Below are 15,574 nucleotides of genomic sequence, written 5' to 3'. Positions count from 1 at the left end.
TCAGACGCGAATGAGCGACTTTCACTTCACTTTAGATGAAGTGATGGGAGTGCCTTGTCCCCCTGGAGCCTGTGCTCCACACTCATAGCGATCACAGAGGACCTGGCTCCAGGGTTCACAGGCTAGCCAGGTATCTTAGTCTGCCTAGGCTGCTATCACAGACACTAGACTGGGCAGTTCAGAAACAGCACGCATGCATTCTCACCATCCCGGGAAGCTCGTGAGTCAAGGTCAAGGCAGAGTCAGTGTCCTGGGTTGGGGAGGCACTTCCTGGTTCACAGATGGTGCCTTCCCCTTGTAACCTCACATGGCAGGAAGGGGAAGAGCTTTCTAGGGTCTCCTTAATAAGGCCACTAATTCCATTCATGTGGGCTCCACCCTCATGACCTGATCACTTCCCAAAGGCCCCACATCCTAATACCACACCTAGGGCGGTAAGGACTTCAACATGGGAATTTGGTAGGGTACACCAACATGTGGACCATAGAGGTAAGCCACTGACCATTTTGCCTTGCGTAAAGCAAGGAAACCAAGGGGAAGGAGTAGCTGTTTCTACTGAGGGGTGTCAGTGAGCTCTAGGGAGGAGGTGGCCCTTGAGTGGGGTCTCCAGGAGTGGCGTTCTGGATGCAGGAGCGGCCTGGAAGCAACAGGCCTTTGCTGTCTGTCTTGATTTGGGTGTCTGCACACTGACCCCCAGCCAAGGATTCGAGAGCAAGTAGCTGATCTGGGAGATCTGGGAGCTGGGCGAGGCTGCTGCTGCTGCCCTGGAATCTCACCTCCTTCCTCTCCAAGTCCACGGGGAGCCCAGCTGCAGTCCTTTGCTGACCAAGCAGGGCATCCCCTGGACGTCAGTGGGCGATGCTTTTAAATGTAGTGGATCCTGGATGGCCAAAAGGTCAAGGGATTGGAAAACCACTCTGGGCAGCCACTGTAACTTTGGTTTATACCAGAGGTTCTCAAACTTTATGAGGAATCAAATTTACCTGGAGGTGGGTATTGGCTTCTCCCCCAGGGTTCCTGATTTGTTAGGTCTGGGTGGGGCCACAAATGAGTGTTTCTAACAAGCTCTATGAAGCTGAGCTGCTTCTGTATGTGAATTGTGTCTTCCTCAGTGGCTCTGGCTCTCCTGGGCTGGAGATGAGGATGGCTTGGTTTTGCTCGCTGAGGCTGGTGGTGACCGTGTTCTGTTGCTTTGCTTTGCTCCTGATGGTCAGGGTCTGAAGGAGGCTGAGCAGTTTACCTGGACATCCCGACTCCGCCCGACCACCTTTGGCCAGTGCCTGTATTCTCCTTGGCCTCTGGTGCCGCAGGTCAGCCGGGCTCGGAAGCAGAGCTGTGACCTGTCTAGCTGTAAATAAGACTTGAGGAATGGCTTTCAGGGTCAGCTGTGGTGTGACATAGGAGCTTATAACCAAGAAGACTATCAGCTGCCAGGCTCTCACTGAGCCTCAGTGGTCCACGGAGGAGGCAACACGAGTCAGGGTAACCAGGAGGAGGGGCCAGGACTCACGATGGCCAACAGGCTGTGCTTCCCTCTCCTGTGCCCGCTCTCACACCAAGGCCCAGAAGAGTGATGGCTTTCTCTAAACTCCAGGGCCCACGCCAGCTTTCCTGGCGTCTTTTAGCACTCCTTTTGGGGCCATTTTAGTCCAGTCCAAATTGCTTAACCCCAGAATCCTACTCTGGACATAAAAAGGAAAAAGAAAATCTGCCTTAAATTTTTATTTTTTAATATTTATTTATTTATTTTAGCCATGCTGCTCAGTTTGCAGGCTCAGTTTCCCTCAGTTCAGTTCAGTTGCTCAGTTGTGTCCGACTCTTTGTGACCCCATGGACTGCAGCACAGCAGGCCTCCCATCACCAACTCCCGGAGTTTACCCAAACTCATGTCCATTGAGTCGGTGATGCCATCCAACCATCTCATCCTCTGTCATCTCCTTCTCCTCCCGCCTTCAATCTTTCCCAGGATCAGGGTCTTTTCCCAGGAGTCAGTTCTTTGCCTCAGGTGGCCAAAGTATTGGAGTTTCAGCTTCAACATCAGTCCTTCCAAAGAACACTCAGGACTGATCTCCTTTAGTATGGACTGGTTGGATCTCCTCACAGTCCAAGGGACTCGCAAGCGTCTTCTCCAACACCACAGTTCAAAAGCATCAATTCTTTGGCGCTTAGCTTTCTTTAGTCCAACTCTCACATCCATACATGACCACCGGAAAAACCAAAGCCTTGACTCAGTTTCCCTACTGTGGATTGAACCCTGGCCTTAGCAGTGAAAGTGCCAAATGTTGACCACCAGAGAGGTCCCCTGCTTTCTTTTCAAGCGGGTTCCAGATTTGGGAAGAGGAAGGAGTGAAGTGAGGGGGAGAGTGGACAATTTTGCATTTGAATCCAAAAGAACAACTGCACAAAGAGAGTTTGAGGCTTCTGTGGACACCTCATTTGACATCAGTTTTAATTTTGCTTCTTTAAACGGTTTCCTAAAAGCGCAGTGGCTGATGGGGTGGGGGTGACAAGCCACACCTCTCCTGGAGTGGTGGTTTCAGTGTTAGGGCACCATGCATTTGCGCTTTTTTTAAATCATGTTCATTGAGGTATGTACAGTAAAACTTATCCTTTTTAGTGTATAGCTTATCCTTTTTAGTGTATAGTTTGATGAGTTTTGACAAACACGTTAGCCATTTAACCAGTGCCACAATGAAGACACAGAGCAGTCGGCCTACCCTGAAGAATTCCCTTCTGTGACTTTGTGGTCAGCCTTTCTTGCCTCCACTCCCTCCAGCCCCCGTCAACCACTGATCTCTCTCCAGCCTCTGTAGTTTTGCCTTTTTCCAGATGTCATGTAAATGGAGTCATACGGTGTGCGGCCTTTTGGGTCTGGCTTCTTCCACTCAGCTTAGTGCGTTCGAGGGTTCCCATTCCCTCTGCCTTTGTGTGTACCAGCAGTTTGTGTGATGGTCAGTGCCTTTTTATTGCTGAGATGTATTCCATTATATGAATATAATAACACTGTCATTTATCCATTCAACAGCTGCTATAAACAGTTACGTGCTAGCTTTTGTGTGAACATAAATTTTCATTTCTTTTGTGTAAATATCTAGGAGTGGGATTACTGGGTGGTATGGTAAGTGCATGTTTAACTTTATAAAAGACTGTCAGAGTGTTTTCTTTGACAGAAGTGGCTGTATGATTTCATATCCCCACCAGCAGTGTTTGAAAATCCCAGTTTCTCTGCATCCTTGCCAGCATTTGGTGTTGTTACTTTTTTAAAAATTTAGCTATTCTGGTAATGATAGAGAGACTTGGCAGTTGTCTGCAAATACTTGCACATTTGTTGTATAGAAGAGAAATTACAGTTGTACCTTGTGGCCTTAGGGGTAGATCTAGGGTCAGTGGGAGAAATAAAGATCTTAATTTGGTTCACAGAATAATTGTCTGGGGAGAGATTAGATGGGCTTTGCTGTGAAGTAGGGAGCTCCCTCACTGAAGTAGGGAACTCAAACAATCCTCTAGCTACTTAGAGGCTTCCAGCAACCATTTTCTTGAAAGGACTGCATCATCTTCAAAATGTTTTTCAACCCTGAGATGCGAGTAGAAGAGGAAAACTTTATTTTGAATTGGATGGGTATGGAAAAGGTTTTCGGCAACACTTGCTGTTTATTTTGGGACTTCCTGGCTTAGCCCATCTTGGGATTTTTCTTGAGGTCCCCTGTGGTCCTCCTCTGCCCTCTTGCCTCCTTATTGTGAAAGGACCGGAGCATCCAGGCAGCAGTCTCCCTAAGTCAGCCTGTCATCTTATGGGTTCACAGGCCTGGTGGCCTTCCTTTCTGTGTGGTTCATGTATGCTCAGGCCTTCGGGGTAGGGGAAGGGAACCAGGAGGCCAGTCCTGTCGGGAGACTGTAGCACGGCGAACGAGGCCCTGGGTCTGGAGATGGAGCCGGGTCTGTGAGGGTGTCTGCACGTTTCCTAGCTGTGCAGTCTTGCTAGATGTCAGCTTCTCACGTGGTGATCACAGCATGTGCTTGGGAGGGTACCCTGGGGTTAATGAGGTGAGGACCCAGGTGCATTTAGCGTAGAACCCAGTACCTAGGCTGCCCTCAGCAAACGACAGCACTCAGTCCTTGTCTCCATGATCAGCTGCCCCTGCGTCCTTTCCAGCTGCACGGCCAGTGGCCTCATCCTGCTGGAGACAGACAGGAGGCGGTGCTGTGTGTGGTGACAGGTCTGACCCCTACTTCTGTCGTGCTGCAGCTTCTCTCTGTAGCCTCCGCAAAAGCTAAGGACTGCATCTTTCTGTTGCTTCATTTTTAAAATGGGGTGAGAATTCTTTATCTCTCTAGAGGCAGGTTTTGGGGCCTGGTGATGCTTTTCAGTTTTAAAATTCAGATATGATGTTTCTCTGATTTTTTTTTTTTTTTTTGAACTTGACCATAGGTCAAGTCATTCTCAAAGCATGGTCTGGTGTTCCTGAGGTCCTTGCAGGGAACCAGTGCAGTCAGAACTGTTTTTATGATGATACTAAGATGTCTCTTGCCTTTTGCATGCTCGTGCTCACACAAACTCCACTGTGGAGTGGAATTTTCTAAAGGTTCTATCCGCGATGCTGCACACATGTGAGACTGTAGCTGACTCTGTTAAGCCAGACCTCAAACATCATCACAAAGATGCAGAGCAGTGCCATTCTTCTCACTGTGTTTTGTGTTTGGTGATGGAAAGGGTAGTTAATTTTTTACCAAAGAAATCTTGTGTGAATATGTAACAAGTTTGGTTATTTTAAAATTAGTAAATATTTAAAAATACTTTTGAAATTTCTAATCTGGTAGATGTTATTAGACATAACCATATAAATAAAACCTCTTTGGAGTCCTCAGTCATTTTTAAGTATAAAGAGGTCCTAGAAGGCGATGGCACCCCACTCCAGTACTCTTGCCTGGAAAATCCCATGGATGGAGGAGCCTGGTGGGCTGCAGTCCATGGGATCGCTAAGAGTCGGACACGACTGAGCGACTTCACTTTCACTTTTCACTTTCATGCATTGGAGAAGGAAATGGCAACCCACTCCAGTGTTCTTGCCTGGAGAATCCCAGGGACGGGGGAGCCTGGTGGGCAGCCGGCTATGGGGTCGCACAGAGTCAGACACAACTGAAGCGACTTAGCAGCAGCAGCAGGATCAAAACATTTAAGAACTTGTAGGTTGAGGCCCTGGGCACTGGGGTCAGGCAAAGGGCACTCTATATGCCATGCTGTCATTTACTAGCGTGGTGACCTGGACCCATTATTTAAGCTTGATAAGGTTTTGTTTCCTGATCTATAAAACAGGAATAATAGCAGTGTCTTTCTTAAGTGGATGGGATGGGATAATGTATGAAAAGCATCTTAGAAACTGCCAGGCATATGTGAGTGCTACTCACGGTTGTCTTTGTGGGGTGGCAAGGCACGGGCAGCAGCAAAGAGCATGTGCTCTGAAATCAGATGGCTGGGCTCTCGTCCGGGGCATCACTTGAGGTTTGTGCACGTTTGAGTCAATTCCTTGACCTTGCTCGGCCTGCCTTCCCACCTGTAAAATGGAGATGGTAATATTCTTATCACTCCAGGGTTGTTGGGAAGATTAAATGAATGCCCGGGACATCTGTGTTGGTTGCTGTTGTGTGGGTTGGTTGTGACGGTTTACATTGAAATCCTTCTTTTCCGAGCCGAGTCTGAGTCTGTTTAGTCTATTCATCCCCTGTCTTGGGTTTGTCAGTCTTACACAGTTCACGTCCCCCTGGGTTGGTTAGAGGCTTTGTTAGTTGTGGGCTTCTCTGGAAGGAGTATTAGGCACATATCCAGAGGAAGCCCCATGTGTCAGAGAGCCAGGTAAGTTAGTGCAAATCAGAAAACAGTCATAGGACTAGAGCTTGTAGAAGTGCCTTCATTTGCAGAGAGGAAGACGTCAAGTCACACAGCTGCACAGAGCTGTAACCAGCCTGTCTTCCAGAACCCCTGGGGGCAAGGGTGAGGATCCAGGGTCTTTGGAGAAGGGTGAGGGAAGGCTCCTCCCACTGTGGAGTAGAACCCCTGCAGGGAGGACGATGCTCATTGGTGGTGGTCCTGGACCCCGCCTTAGAGAACATTCCGGCCCCAGAGTTCTGGTCTGAGCACAGAAATCCTGATGTTATGGTGGTGCTGGTCTTAAAATAACATGCATTTCGAGAGGTAGTAGATTCGGTGGTTGGGGTGCTGACACTGGGTAACGTTGGAGTCTCCTGCCTCAGACCGTGGCCTGCCTTGTTGCCCAGTGTCAAGCTTTCCATCCTCCCTGGCACTCCCAGAAGACGCAAGGTCACACCTGAGTCCCCGTCCCGGGGGAAACTTGGTTTACACGAACAGATCCGCCAACAAGGGTCAGCTGGGGGGCAGTGGTCAGGAGACACTGAGTCAGAGGACGTGTGTCTTGCCCTTTGCACGTTACAGGGCTCCTGGGCACCCAGATACTGTGTTCCCAGGGTGAGTCAGCTTCTGGATCCCATCCATGAGCTGGGGTGACTGCTGTGGGTTTTTCTTACCCCACTGAGGATCCATGAGAGGTAGAGATACTTAAATATACAAGTATATACTTAAATATACAAGTATATATATAAATACATAATATATAAATATACAAGTATATACTTAAATATACAAGAATACCAATACCATGGATTTGTCTCTTTTTCTGGGACATTTGAGTGAGGTGCATTCTTCCTAGAGACAGATTGGGGTCTCACCAGAGGTGCTGGTGGTGTCCACTTTTCCTAAGTAATGGCATATTGCGTGGGGTTTCCTTCTCAGAACATGTCTAGTCCCAGGAATAAGTGATGAGGCCCTGCCGTGGGCTGGGCTGCCAGAGGCCCTGGGACTTCCCTGCACCCCTTGGCCATGGGCAGCTGTCCCTGCACCTGCTCCAGGCTGCACACCTGGGCTGGTGGAGCAGGTCCTCAGACAGTCGGGCAGCTTGGAAGAGGGAGCCATGCAGACTGTCCAGCCCTGATCAGGGAAGAACAGAACACGGCCCGTGGGCCCAGCTTATGAACTGGCTGCCTCTGTTCTCTGCCAGCCTCTCTGAATTGCAACTGTGCCTTCCTTTTCAGGCTGTGTCTTCCACTCTGTTCAGGGCTTAGGCTGGCCTCTTTGCTCAGAGGAAGGTGACAGGTGGTGGTAGCAGAGCAGGCAAAGATGGAAAGATGAGGCTGGGCCATCCTGGAGGAGCCAAAGCCAGGCTGGGGAGAGATAGAGGGACCCCACAGTCCTCAGCCAGGGCCCCGGGAGTAGATGCTGGAGCCAGTCTGCCTGGGCTCTGGTCCCTGCCTTGCCTCTTGCTCTCTGATTTGGTGGTGTCATCTGGGGAAGAGGGTTGTAACCGGACCCACCTGGGAAGGTGGGTGTGAGGAGTGAAGGCCAGCTGAGAGCCCAGAATGGCACCTGGCTGCTGGTGGGGACTGGGCAAGTTCACTTTGTCACCTTCCTCCTGCAGGCACCACTGGGAAGGCGCCATCCCCACCGCCTGTGCTCAGCGACCGGCAGGTGAATGAGAAGGTGGAGAACCTCTCCATTCAGCTGCGGCTGATGACCCGGGAGAGGAACGAGCTGCGGAAGCGCCTGGCCTTTGCCACCCACGGGACCACCTTTGACAAGAGGTGGGCACCATGCACCTCCCCTGCTAGACAAGGTCACCGCCTTGATGCCATGGCATCCCCCGCCCCTGTCGCCCCGTTGCTGAGCCTTTGACTGATCTGTGCGTCCACACGCATCCGTGTTTCTCTGCACGGGCGCTGCTGTCTCCTGGGTACCCTAGCCTGCTTCACTGTTGAGTAGATCTTTATGCGGTTTGTAGACCTGTTAGTTGTTTCCTGCCACATACATACTTTAAAAAGGGTTGATCCCACCTGACTTGTTATTTTGAAGACAATCGTTGACTGCTTCTTTAGTTGGGATTAAGAGGTAGATAGCAAGGAAGGGTTGGGGAGATTCTGGCAGGGTTCTGAGGGAGGCGGGAGCAGGCTCGGTTTAATCTGTTTCCTTTGAAAGCATCAGGGGTATGTGCCTCACCCCAAGGAAGGTTTTTCTGGGTGGCTTCTATGAAGACGTGTGTGTCTCTTGGTCAGGCAGCTTGAGGGTTGGGCGTGAGTGTGTCCTGTCCTTAGCCACTTTCGTGTCACGGAGGCAGAGGAGTGGCTGCACAGAGACTAGCCCTTCTATATGAGGCTGCAGGGGGTTCCAGACTGGCGCTCACACCAGGACCACCCACAAGGGCTTGTTAAAGCACAAATTGCTGACCATTCCTTCCTCCCTCCTGAGGTCTGGGGCTGGCCTGAGAATTTGCATTTCTGACGGATTCCCAGGTGATTACAATGCCTGCAGGTCTGAGAACCCCACTTTGAGAACTCCTGCTCCTGGCTATTTTTCTCAATCTTGGCTGCACATTGGAATCTCTTGAGGGGGTTTAAAAAAAAAAAAAAATTCCTGAGTCTGAGTCCTGCCCTCAGGGATGCTGATGTAATTGGTCTGGGCCTTGGTCTTTCATTATGCACCCAAGATTGAGAATCCCTGCTCTAGGAGAGGAGGAGCTTTGTCACAGGGACTTGGTGGACCAGTGTGCAGGCTGGTCGCGTGGCCTCCTGGAGGCTCCCAGAGATCCAGAGCACCTCCCAGCTCTCCAGGCCCACCCAGGGAGATAAGCGGTCGGGGCCCTCCATCCTGGGGGTTCTGATTCTGTCTGTCTGGTGTGGCTGGGACTCCTGGGCTCAGCAGGGCACCAGGTAGCGGTGGTGGTGGTGTGGAGGTGACCGGTGTTAGGGCACCGCTAGGCTGGAGTGACCTGGGACATGGCTCTTCAGGGAGAGACATCCTTGTCACGGTGATCCCGAGGCCCATGTTCACTGGGCTGTTTGCTGTCTGGGCCAGGCCCTACCACAGGCTGAATCCAGACTACGAGAGGCTGAAGATCCAGTGCGTACGGGCCATGTCGGACCTGCAGAGCCTGCAGAGCCAGCACACCAACGCCCTGAAGAGGTGTGAGGAGGTGGCCAAGGAGACTGACTTCTACCAGTGAGTTCCTGGGGCGCCCAGCTTATGCCCCTTGCCAGTCTTTGTTTCTGGACCCGGAGCCTGGGCTTCTGGTTCTGTCTTTGCTGTCTAGCAAGCAGTGGGCCTTCACCTGGTAGGTTTGTGGTTTGGGACCTCAGTTTTCATACTGCGTCCATGGTCAGCTTCCGAAGCACGGTCGGTAGGAAAGTGGTTGAATGCGTGAGCGAGGCAGATTGCTGGACTTCTGGTCCACAGAGGCCAAGGGGGCATCCTCCCCTTTGTTGTCCTGGGGCCCATCTGAGGACATCTGCTGCCCACCTGCTGACATTGGCCCAGCCCTCAGTACTGAAGGCGCTGGGTCCCTAGCAGGTAGGGGCTTATCTGCTTTCCATGGCCTTCACACATGTGCCAAGTTCATGTCAGGTTGCTAAGAAATGGTTTGGGTCTTACTGGCATGTGGTGGACACCAGGGTTTAAGTGGCCTGTCTGGTGTATTGGGGGTGTTGGGACCTGGTGGAGGAGGAGGCGGTACCTTGGTGGGAGTTGGAGGCTGGCTGGGCTCACAGTGTTGGGGGCATTTCAGCACACTCCACAGCCGGCTCCTGAGCGACCAGACCCAGCTGAAGGATGACGTGGATATGCTGAGGCGGGAGAATGGACAGCTGCTGCGGGAACGCAACCTGCTCCAGCAGTCATGGGAGGACATGAAGCGGCTCCATGAGGAGGACCAGAAGGAAATTGGCGACCTCCGGGCCCAGCAGCAGCAGGTACAACCGGGCTGGGCGGCGGGAGCAGACCAAGGTCAGGCATCCACCCGCTCACAGTCTGATTACCAGCCCCCCTCCACCTACTCATCTGCCCACCTACCCACCTACTGTCTTACCCACCCACCCACTCACCATCCATCCATTCATCTACCTACCCACCCACCTATCACCCGCCATCTGTCTATGCGTCTGTCCACTTACCACCTACTTATCCACCACCCACGCATCCGTGTGATTACTTAGCAAGTATTTCTGGTGTCTGCTTTTTGTGAGGAATTGGGCTATCTGTGAGCAAACACTCAACCCTTGTGGTCCTGGACTCTGCAGTCTGATGGAGGATACAAATGTTAATCAAATAACCACACGCACTCTGCATCATTATGAATGTTGCCAGGGCTAACAAGGGGGTGCTCTGTGGTCTGTGTGCTGGGTAACAGAAATTTGACTTAGTCTGAGAGCTTGAGGGTCTGTAGCTTCTTTGTATGGACTTGGTGTGAAATTATAGATGGAGAGAAGCTGGGAAACATTAAATCTCTTTGCAAGTACAAGATGGCACCGTTTCCACCGTGATTTTGGGGCGGGTGTGTGTCCTGCTTCTTTGGCTGCTCTCTGCGTTAGGAGTCAGTTTCTTCCCTTTGCTCGGCTCTTGTTTTACGTTGACAGAGGCGTGAGGAGCAGGCCACTCAGAACACCGTTTGCTATGGGTGGTGTTGGCCAGTGGCCCTTCTCTTGCAGTTTATGGTCTGGAACTGCCTGGGCTGCAGGGCCGTGGCAGGGACTGATGACGCTGTGTCCGTAGATGGTTGGACCTTTTGGGTTGGAAGAAAGTCCCAGGAGGAGGCAGAGAGTCCTCCTAGCACTGCGGCAGAGGTCTGATTTAAGCAGAGCCCTTTCCCCATCAGAAGCATTTATGGTTCCCCAGTTAAAGGAGGACTGTTACGGTTTGACTGACACAAACCTGGTATATAACTGTGTGAACTCACCTGTTAGCACTATGTTTCTTCCATTTGCAGTTAAATTTTTTAAACTGTGAAACTGCTGCTGGCTTACAGAATAGCTGCGAGCACAGTGTAAAGAATTTTTCTCTTTATTCTTAAGTTGCCAGCCTGATGTCCCATCACCCTATAGCATGTAAATGTGTGCTTGTTGCCAGCAAGGATACTCTCCTGTATGACAGTAACCCATCAGGCATTAATGTTGCTACGTACCACCGGCCAGCTGTCAGACCCTGGTCAAGTTCTGCCAGGTGTTGTCTTTTAGTGTCTTTAACAGGAAAAGGAGCTCGTTTGGAATAAAGTGCCGTGTTTACTTGTTGTTTCTCTTTGATCTCCTTCAACCTGCAACAGTTCCCCAGGGTGTGACCTGTGTGACCTTGATGCTTTGGAAGATTACAGGTTAGTTATTTTCTAGGTAGTCTCTTGGTCTGGATTTGTCTGATCCTCATGTTTGGGGCTTCCCAGATGGCTCAGACAGTCAAGCGTCTGCCCTCAATGTGAGAGACCCGGGTTCCATCCCTGGGTCGGGAAGATCCCCTGGAGAAGGCAGTGGCACCCCACTCCAGTACTCTCGCCTGGAAAATCTCATGGACGGAGGAGCCTGGTGGGCTGCAGTCCATGGGGTCGCAAAGAGTTGGACGTGACTGAGTGGCTTCACTTTCTTTCTTTCTTTCATGGTTGGATGAGTTTTTCATCTTAGGCAGGACTTTCACAGGCTGAAGCGGCCTTTTCTTGTTACATCCTGTTGACTGGGACTTGGCTTGATATGACTTATTACTAAGGATGTTCACTTTGATCATTTGACTGAGGTGGTGTCTCTAGGCTTCACCACTGTAGTGATACTTGTTTTCCCTTTACACACCTCTTTCCATACACACACACACACTCTGTCTCTCTCATGGCTTCCTGTTCTGCTCAGTGGGTTGTATATACCCATATGGCCAGTGGAAACACTTCAAGCTTGCTTCTCTATTTGTTTATTCATTCATTCAACTAAGACTGTGTCCAATCTTAGTTGCAGTGCTCGGCTTTTCCCTTATTGTGGCTCACAGGCTTGGTTGCTTGTGACACATGGGATCTTAGTTCTCTCACCCAGGACAAGTCCCCTGCATTGGAAGGCAGATTCTTAACCACTGGGCCACCACGGAAGTCCCTTCTCTGTCTTTTCGACATATCCCCTCATTCTTTGAGCACGTTCTTGTTCTCTGGCACAAGATGTTTCAGGCTTGTTTTATAATTATATTGCTGTAATCCTGGAAATCAGATGTTTATCCTAGGAGTTCACATTCTCTTTAGTGGAGAATAGAAGCAAGGTCTGAATGCTGGGTGTACTTGTGTATTCAGAGCTCCTGGGCTGTACTGGTTTCCAGGACCTTTCAGGGAACAGAGTGGGAATATCTGAGTACATCCCCACCACACACACACACTCACGTATATTGCCATGTGTGTCTCTCTCTCTATCTTCCTAATATACCTGTGCCTTCAATATGTAATATGTATTCTGGAAACCATGAGTTCACACTCACATTTCTAGTTCCAGTGCAGAACCACAATATAATAGGGTTCATTCTTGTCTTTTTCCTTTCCATTTTTGTATCTCCTTTTTCCAGCAGTGAGAAATCTGGTTTTGATTCTTCTTAATCTATTTTCTTAGTGGCTCCATGTGTACCTGCTTGCTTTCCCCTCTGCTGCCTCCCTCCCCACACCATTCCCCTGGTCACCCTTTGCTGGGTCTCCATGCGCTTCTGCAGGGCCTCTCCTTGTCTGTACAGGCTCTGATGGCCACTCCTGGGTGCCCCTTGCCCGCTGGAGCCTCCTGGCCTGCTCTGCCTTACCGAATGACTGTTAGATTAAATAGTTCAAAAAGTGGAAGGGCAGTGCTTTCTTCATGTTTTTATTCTTTAATTATAAAATTAATATGCATTTTGTAAATTAAAAAATCGACACAGACATTTAAAAAAGAAAAGAATTCTTCCTGTAGTCTCACTCCACAGAAATAACTAACCATGAGTATATCACCATGAAAAGTTTGAGATTTTTATCTGTACACATGGAATACTTTATATCTTATTAACATATTTGACAAAATGGAATTGCACAGTGCTTTTATTGCTAGCATGTTTTTTTTTTTTGCTGAATATGTCATGTGCATCTTTCTTTTTCAGTACAAATTCTACTTCCTTGTTTTTCACTGCTGCAGAGTATTGAGTTACATAAAAGCAGCATAATTGATTTAACCAGTCCCCTATTGACTGACCCTTGGACTATTTTCAGTGTTTTCCTGTTACAAGCTGTGTTGTATTGAAAAATTCGTTTCTATGGTTTATTTTCTTTCTCTGATGTTTGTTGACGCCTTATGTGGAATTAACCCAGCGTGCAGGCTCAGGGCAGGCCCCTAAGCTGGACATACTTGGAGATACTGAGAGCCTTTTCTGTGAGCCCTCTGATTTGTTGTTCAGTTGCTAAGTTGTGTCTGACTCTTTGTGACCCCCTGGACTGCAGCACACCAGGCTTCCTTGTCCTTCACCAACTCCCTGAGTTTGCTCAGATTCATGTCCATTGAGTCAGTGATGCTATCTAATCATCTCATCCTCTGCTGCCCTCTTCTCCTTTTGCCTTCAATCTTCCCTAGCCTCAGGGTCTTTTCCAGTGGCTCTTCCTATCAGGTGGCCAAAGTATTGGAGTTTCAGCCTCAGCATCAGTCCTTCCAATGAACACCCAGGACTGATCTCCTTTAGGATGGACTGGTTGGATCTCCTTGCAGTCCAAGGGACTCTCAGAAGTCTTCTCCAAAATCACAATTCAAAAGCATCAGTTCTTCGGTGCTCAGCCTTCTTCATGGTCCTACTCTCACACCCGTTCATGACCACTGGAAAAACCACAGCGTTGACTATGTGGACCTTTGCTGGCACAGTGATGTCTCTGCTTTTTAATATGCTGTCCAGGTTTGTCATACATTTTCCTCCAAGTGGAAGGAGCAAACGTGTTTTAATTTCTTGGCTGTAGTCACCGACAGAGAGCCTCTGATTAGAGGGGTTGGTTATGTGGCGGCAAGTGTGGGAGTGGGTGGGCCTGGCCCAGCCATGGTAACAGGAGGGTTCCTGGAAGCAGGGAGGTAAGAACAGACCAGGGTAGCAGGAGTCCAGTTGGTGCTCTTCCAGCCCACTCCTCTTCTTTCTTTTCCTATAGCTCTGACCCTTGGGGTGAGGTAGCTGATTACAGTGGTCAGTGAGTGTCCCCAGTTCTCTTCAGCTACACCAGTGCCCCTTAGCAAGTGGCCTAGGGGCCACCTCGGGACCCCGCCAGGAGAGGAAACCCAGCCCCACTGGTGGGGGTCAGGGGTGTATCTTAGCCACCAGGCCACCTGCTCTCCAAGCCCAGGGCCTTAGCCTCTTTACCAGGTCTGAGGTGGGCGTCCGGGCTGTGAAAAGCTCAGGTCTCGGGTAGGCCAGCAGCTGAGGAAGCAGGGTCGAGGGGGCAGCCATAGGTCTCCTCCCTGGGGCAAAGGCCGACCTTGCTGGACAAGGCCGGTTTTGTTGCCCGGATCCTCCCACGCCTTGTTAACTTGAAGAGAGGCCCTTGCGGGGTAAATGGTGCTATTTGACTTGCGTGTTTGCTCGAGGGATTTGTGGGCTCCCTAGCCCTCTGTGTGATTTATCTTAGAGGAAATGAGGCAGCTGGTGGGGAGGGTGCTGTGGGCTTGGGTCCTAGGACCTCTCTCTCTCTAGAAGTGGCGGACAGGTGGCTTTTTGTGTGTGTTTGCATGCATGTGTGTTTTAGGGGTCGGGCATGATGTAGCAGTTCTGTCTCCAAGGGACTGCAGTCAGAATGTGCTATCTGGATGCCCAACTGATTTGGGGCAGAGATGGCCAAGCCTTGGTGGAGGGGGGCAACGTAGGGGATATTTTTGCATCTTCTATCTTGACTACAGTAGTACCTACCTGGTCTCTGGTTAAAAAAGAAAAAAAAAAAACCTTCCATGATAGTGAAGTCACTCAGCCCCGGTGTCACTCCCTGGAGGTGACTAACCTCTCTGAACCCCATGGGATATTTCTATGTGTACATTTTCTGTGTCATACTTAACACACAAAGTTTTGTCTTTATTTTCTTCCACCTGCCTTTTTTTTTTTTAATTGCAGTATATCATAGGTCTTCTTGTATTTTTTATAAATTTGAAACATCCAACAAGATAGGTTAGCTGTCAGTAATTTATGAACCGCATTCTGTTTGTTGAACATCATAGTAGTCTGCGCTTTTTCCCATTAGGAATAATTTTTTAGTGGGCACCCTTACATATATCCTTGTGTTCCTTTGTGCTTGCTTTTCTAAAGTTTGGTTCTTAGAGGTAGCACTGGAAGGTTCAAAGTAATGTTTTTCTTTAAAAAAAAAAAAAAATTGGTTCTACCAGTTTATTTGGGAAACTTGAGTCTCCAGGAAACTTCCCTCTCTTCCTTTTGGCCCTGTTACCGTTCTTTAAATATACTTTTTTCCCTGGTGATTCATGGAAGTTGACTTCTTTTCCCCGATAACCCAGGAATTGGGTTTCTTAGTCTCCAAAGGGCCTGGCTCTCAGAGAAGCCCAGCGTGTTTCTGACCAGCGTGGAGCAGGATGTGAGTACAGCTGTTCCTGGCCTCCTTGTGGGGAACAACTCAGGCTGTGGCTGTCTTGCTGTGTGAATGGGACCAGGCCCTGGCTTTCTGCCTCCCCTGGGCCACTTCCACCCTCTTCTCACAGGCCGGACGGGAGTCATCTCTAAAGACTGCCGCCTGCC

The 15,574-nt window shown here is 49.8% G+C and overlaps 1 protein-coding gene across 11 annotated transcripts in view; it reads left to right on the top strand.

Annotated features, from left to right (window-relative positions):
- Positions 1-15,574, top strand: part of DLG5 (discs large MAGUK scaffold protein 5) — a 123,945-nt gene that overhangs the window by 55,263 nt on the left and 53,108 nt on the right. For all 11 annotated transcript variants that reach the window (NM_001206088.1, XM_010820601.4, XM_010820600.4 and 8 more), the window contains 3 exons: positions 7,488-7,650; positions 8,918-9,061; positions 9,624-9,807. In NM_001206088.1, the coding sequence (NP_001193017.1) occupies positions 7,488-7,650; positions 8,918-9,061; positions 9,624-9,807 (491 nt within the window). The remainder of the gene's footprint in view (positions 1-7,487; positions 7,651-8,917; positions 9,062-9,623; positions 9,808-15,574) is intronic.

The sequence above is a fragment of the Bos taurus genome, chromosome 28, assembly GCF_002263795.3.
Source record: "Bos taurus isolate L1 Dominette 01449 registration number 42190680 breed Hereford chromosome 28, ARS-UCD2.0, whole genome shotgun sequence".
Lineage (NCBI taxonomy): Eukaryota > Metazoa > Chordata > Mammalia > Artiodactyla > Bovidae > Bos > Bos taurus.
Note: the sequence above shows the minus strand (reverse complement) of the source record. Positions and strands in the feature narration are given on the sequence as shown.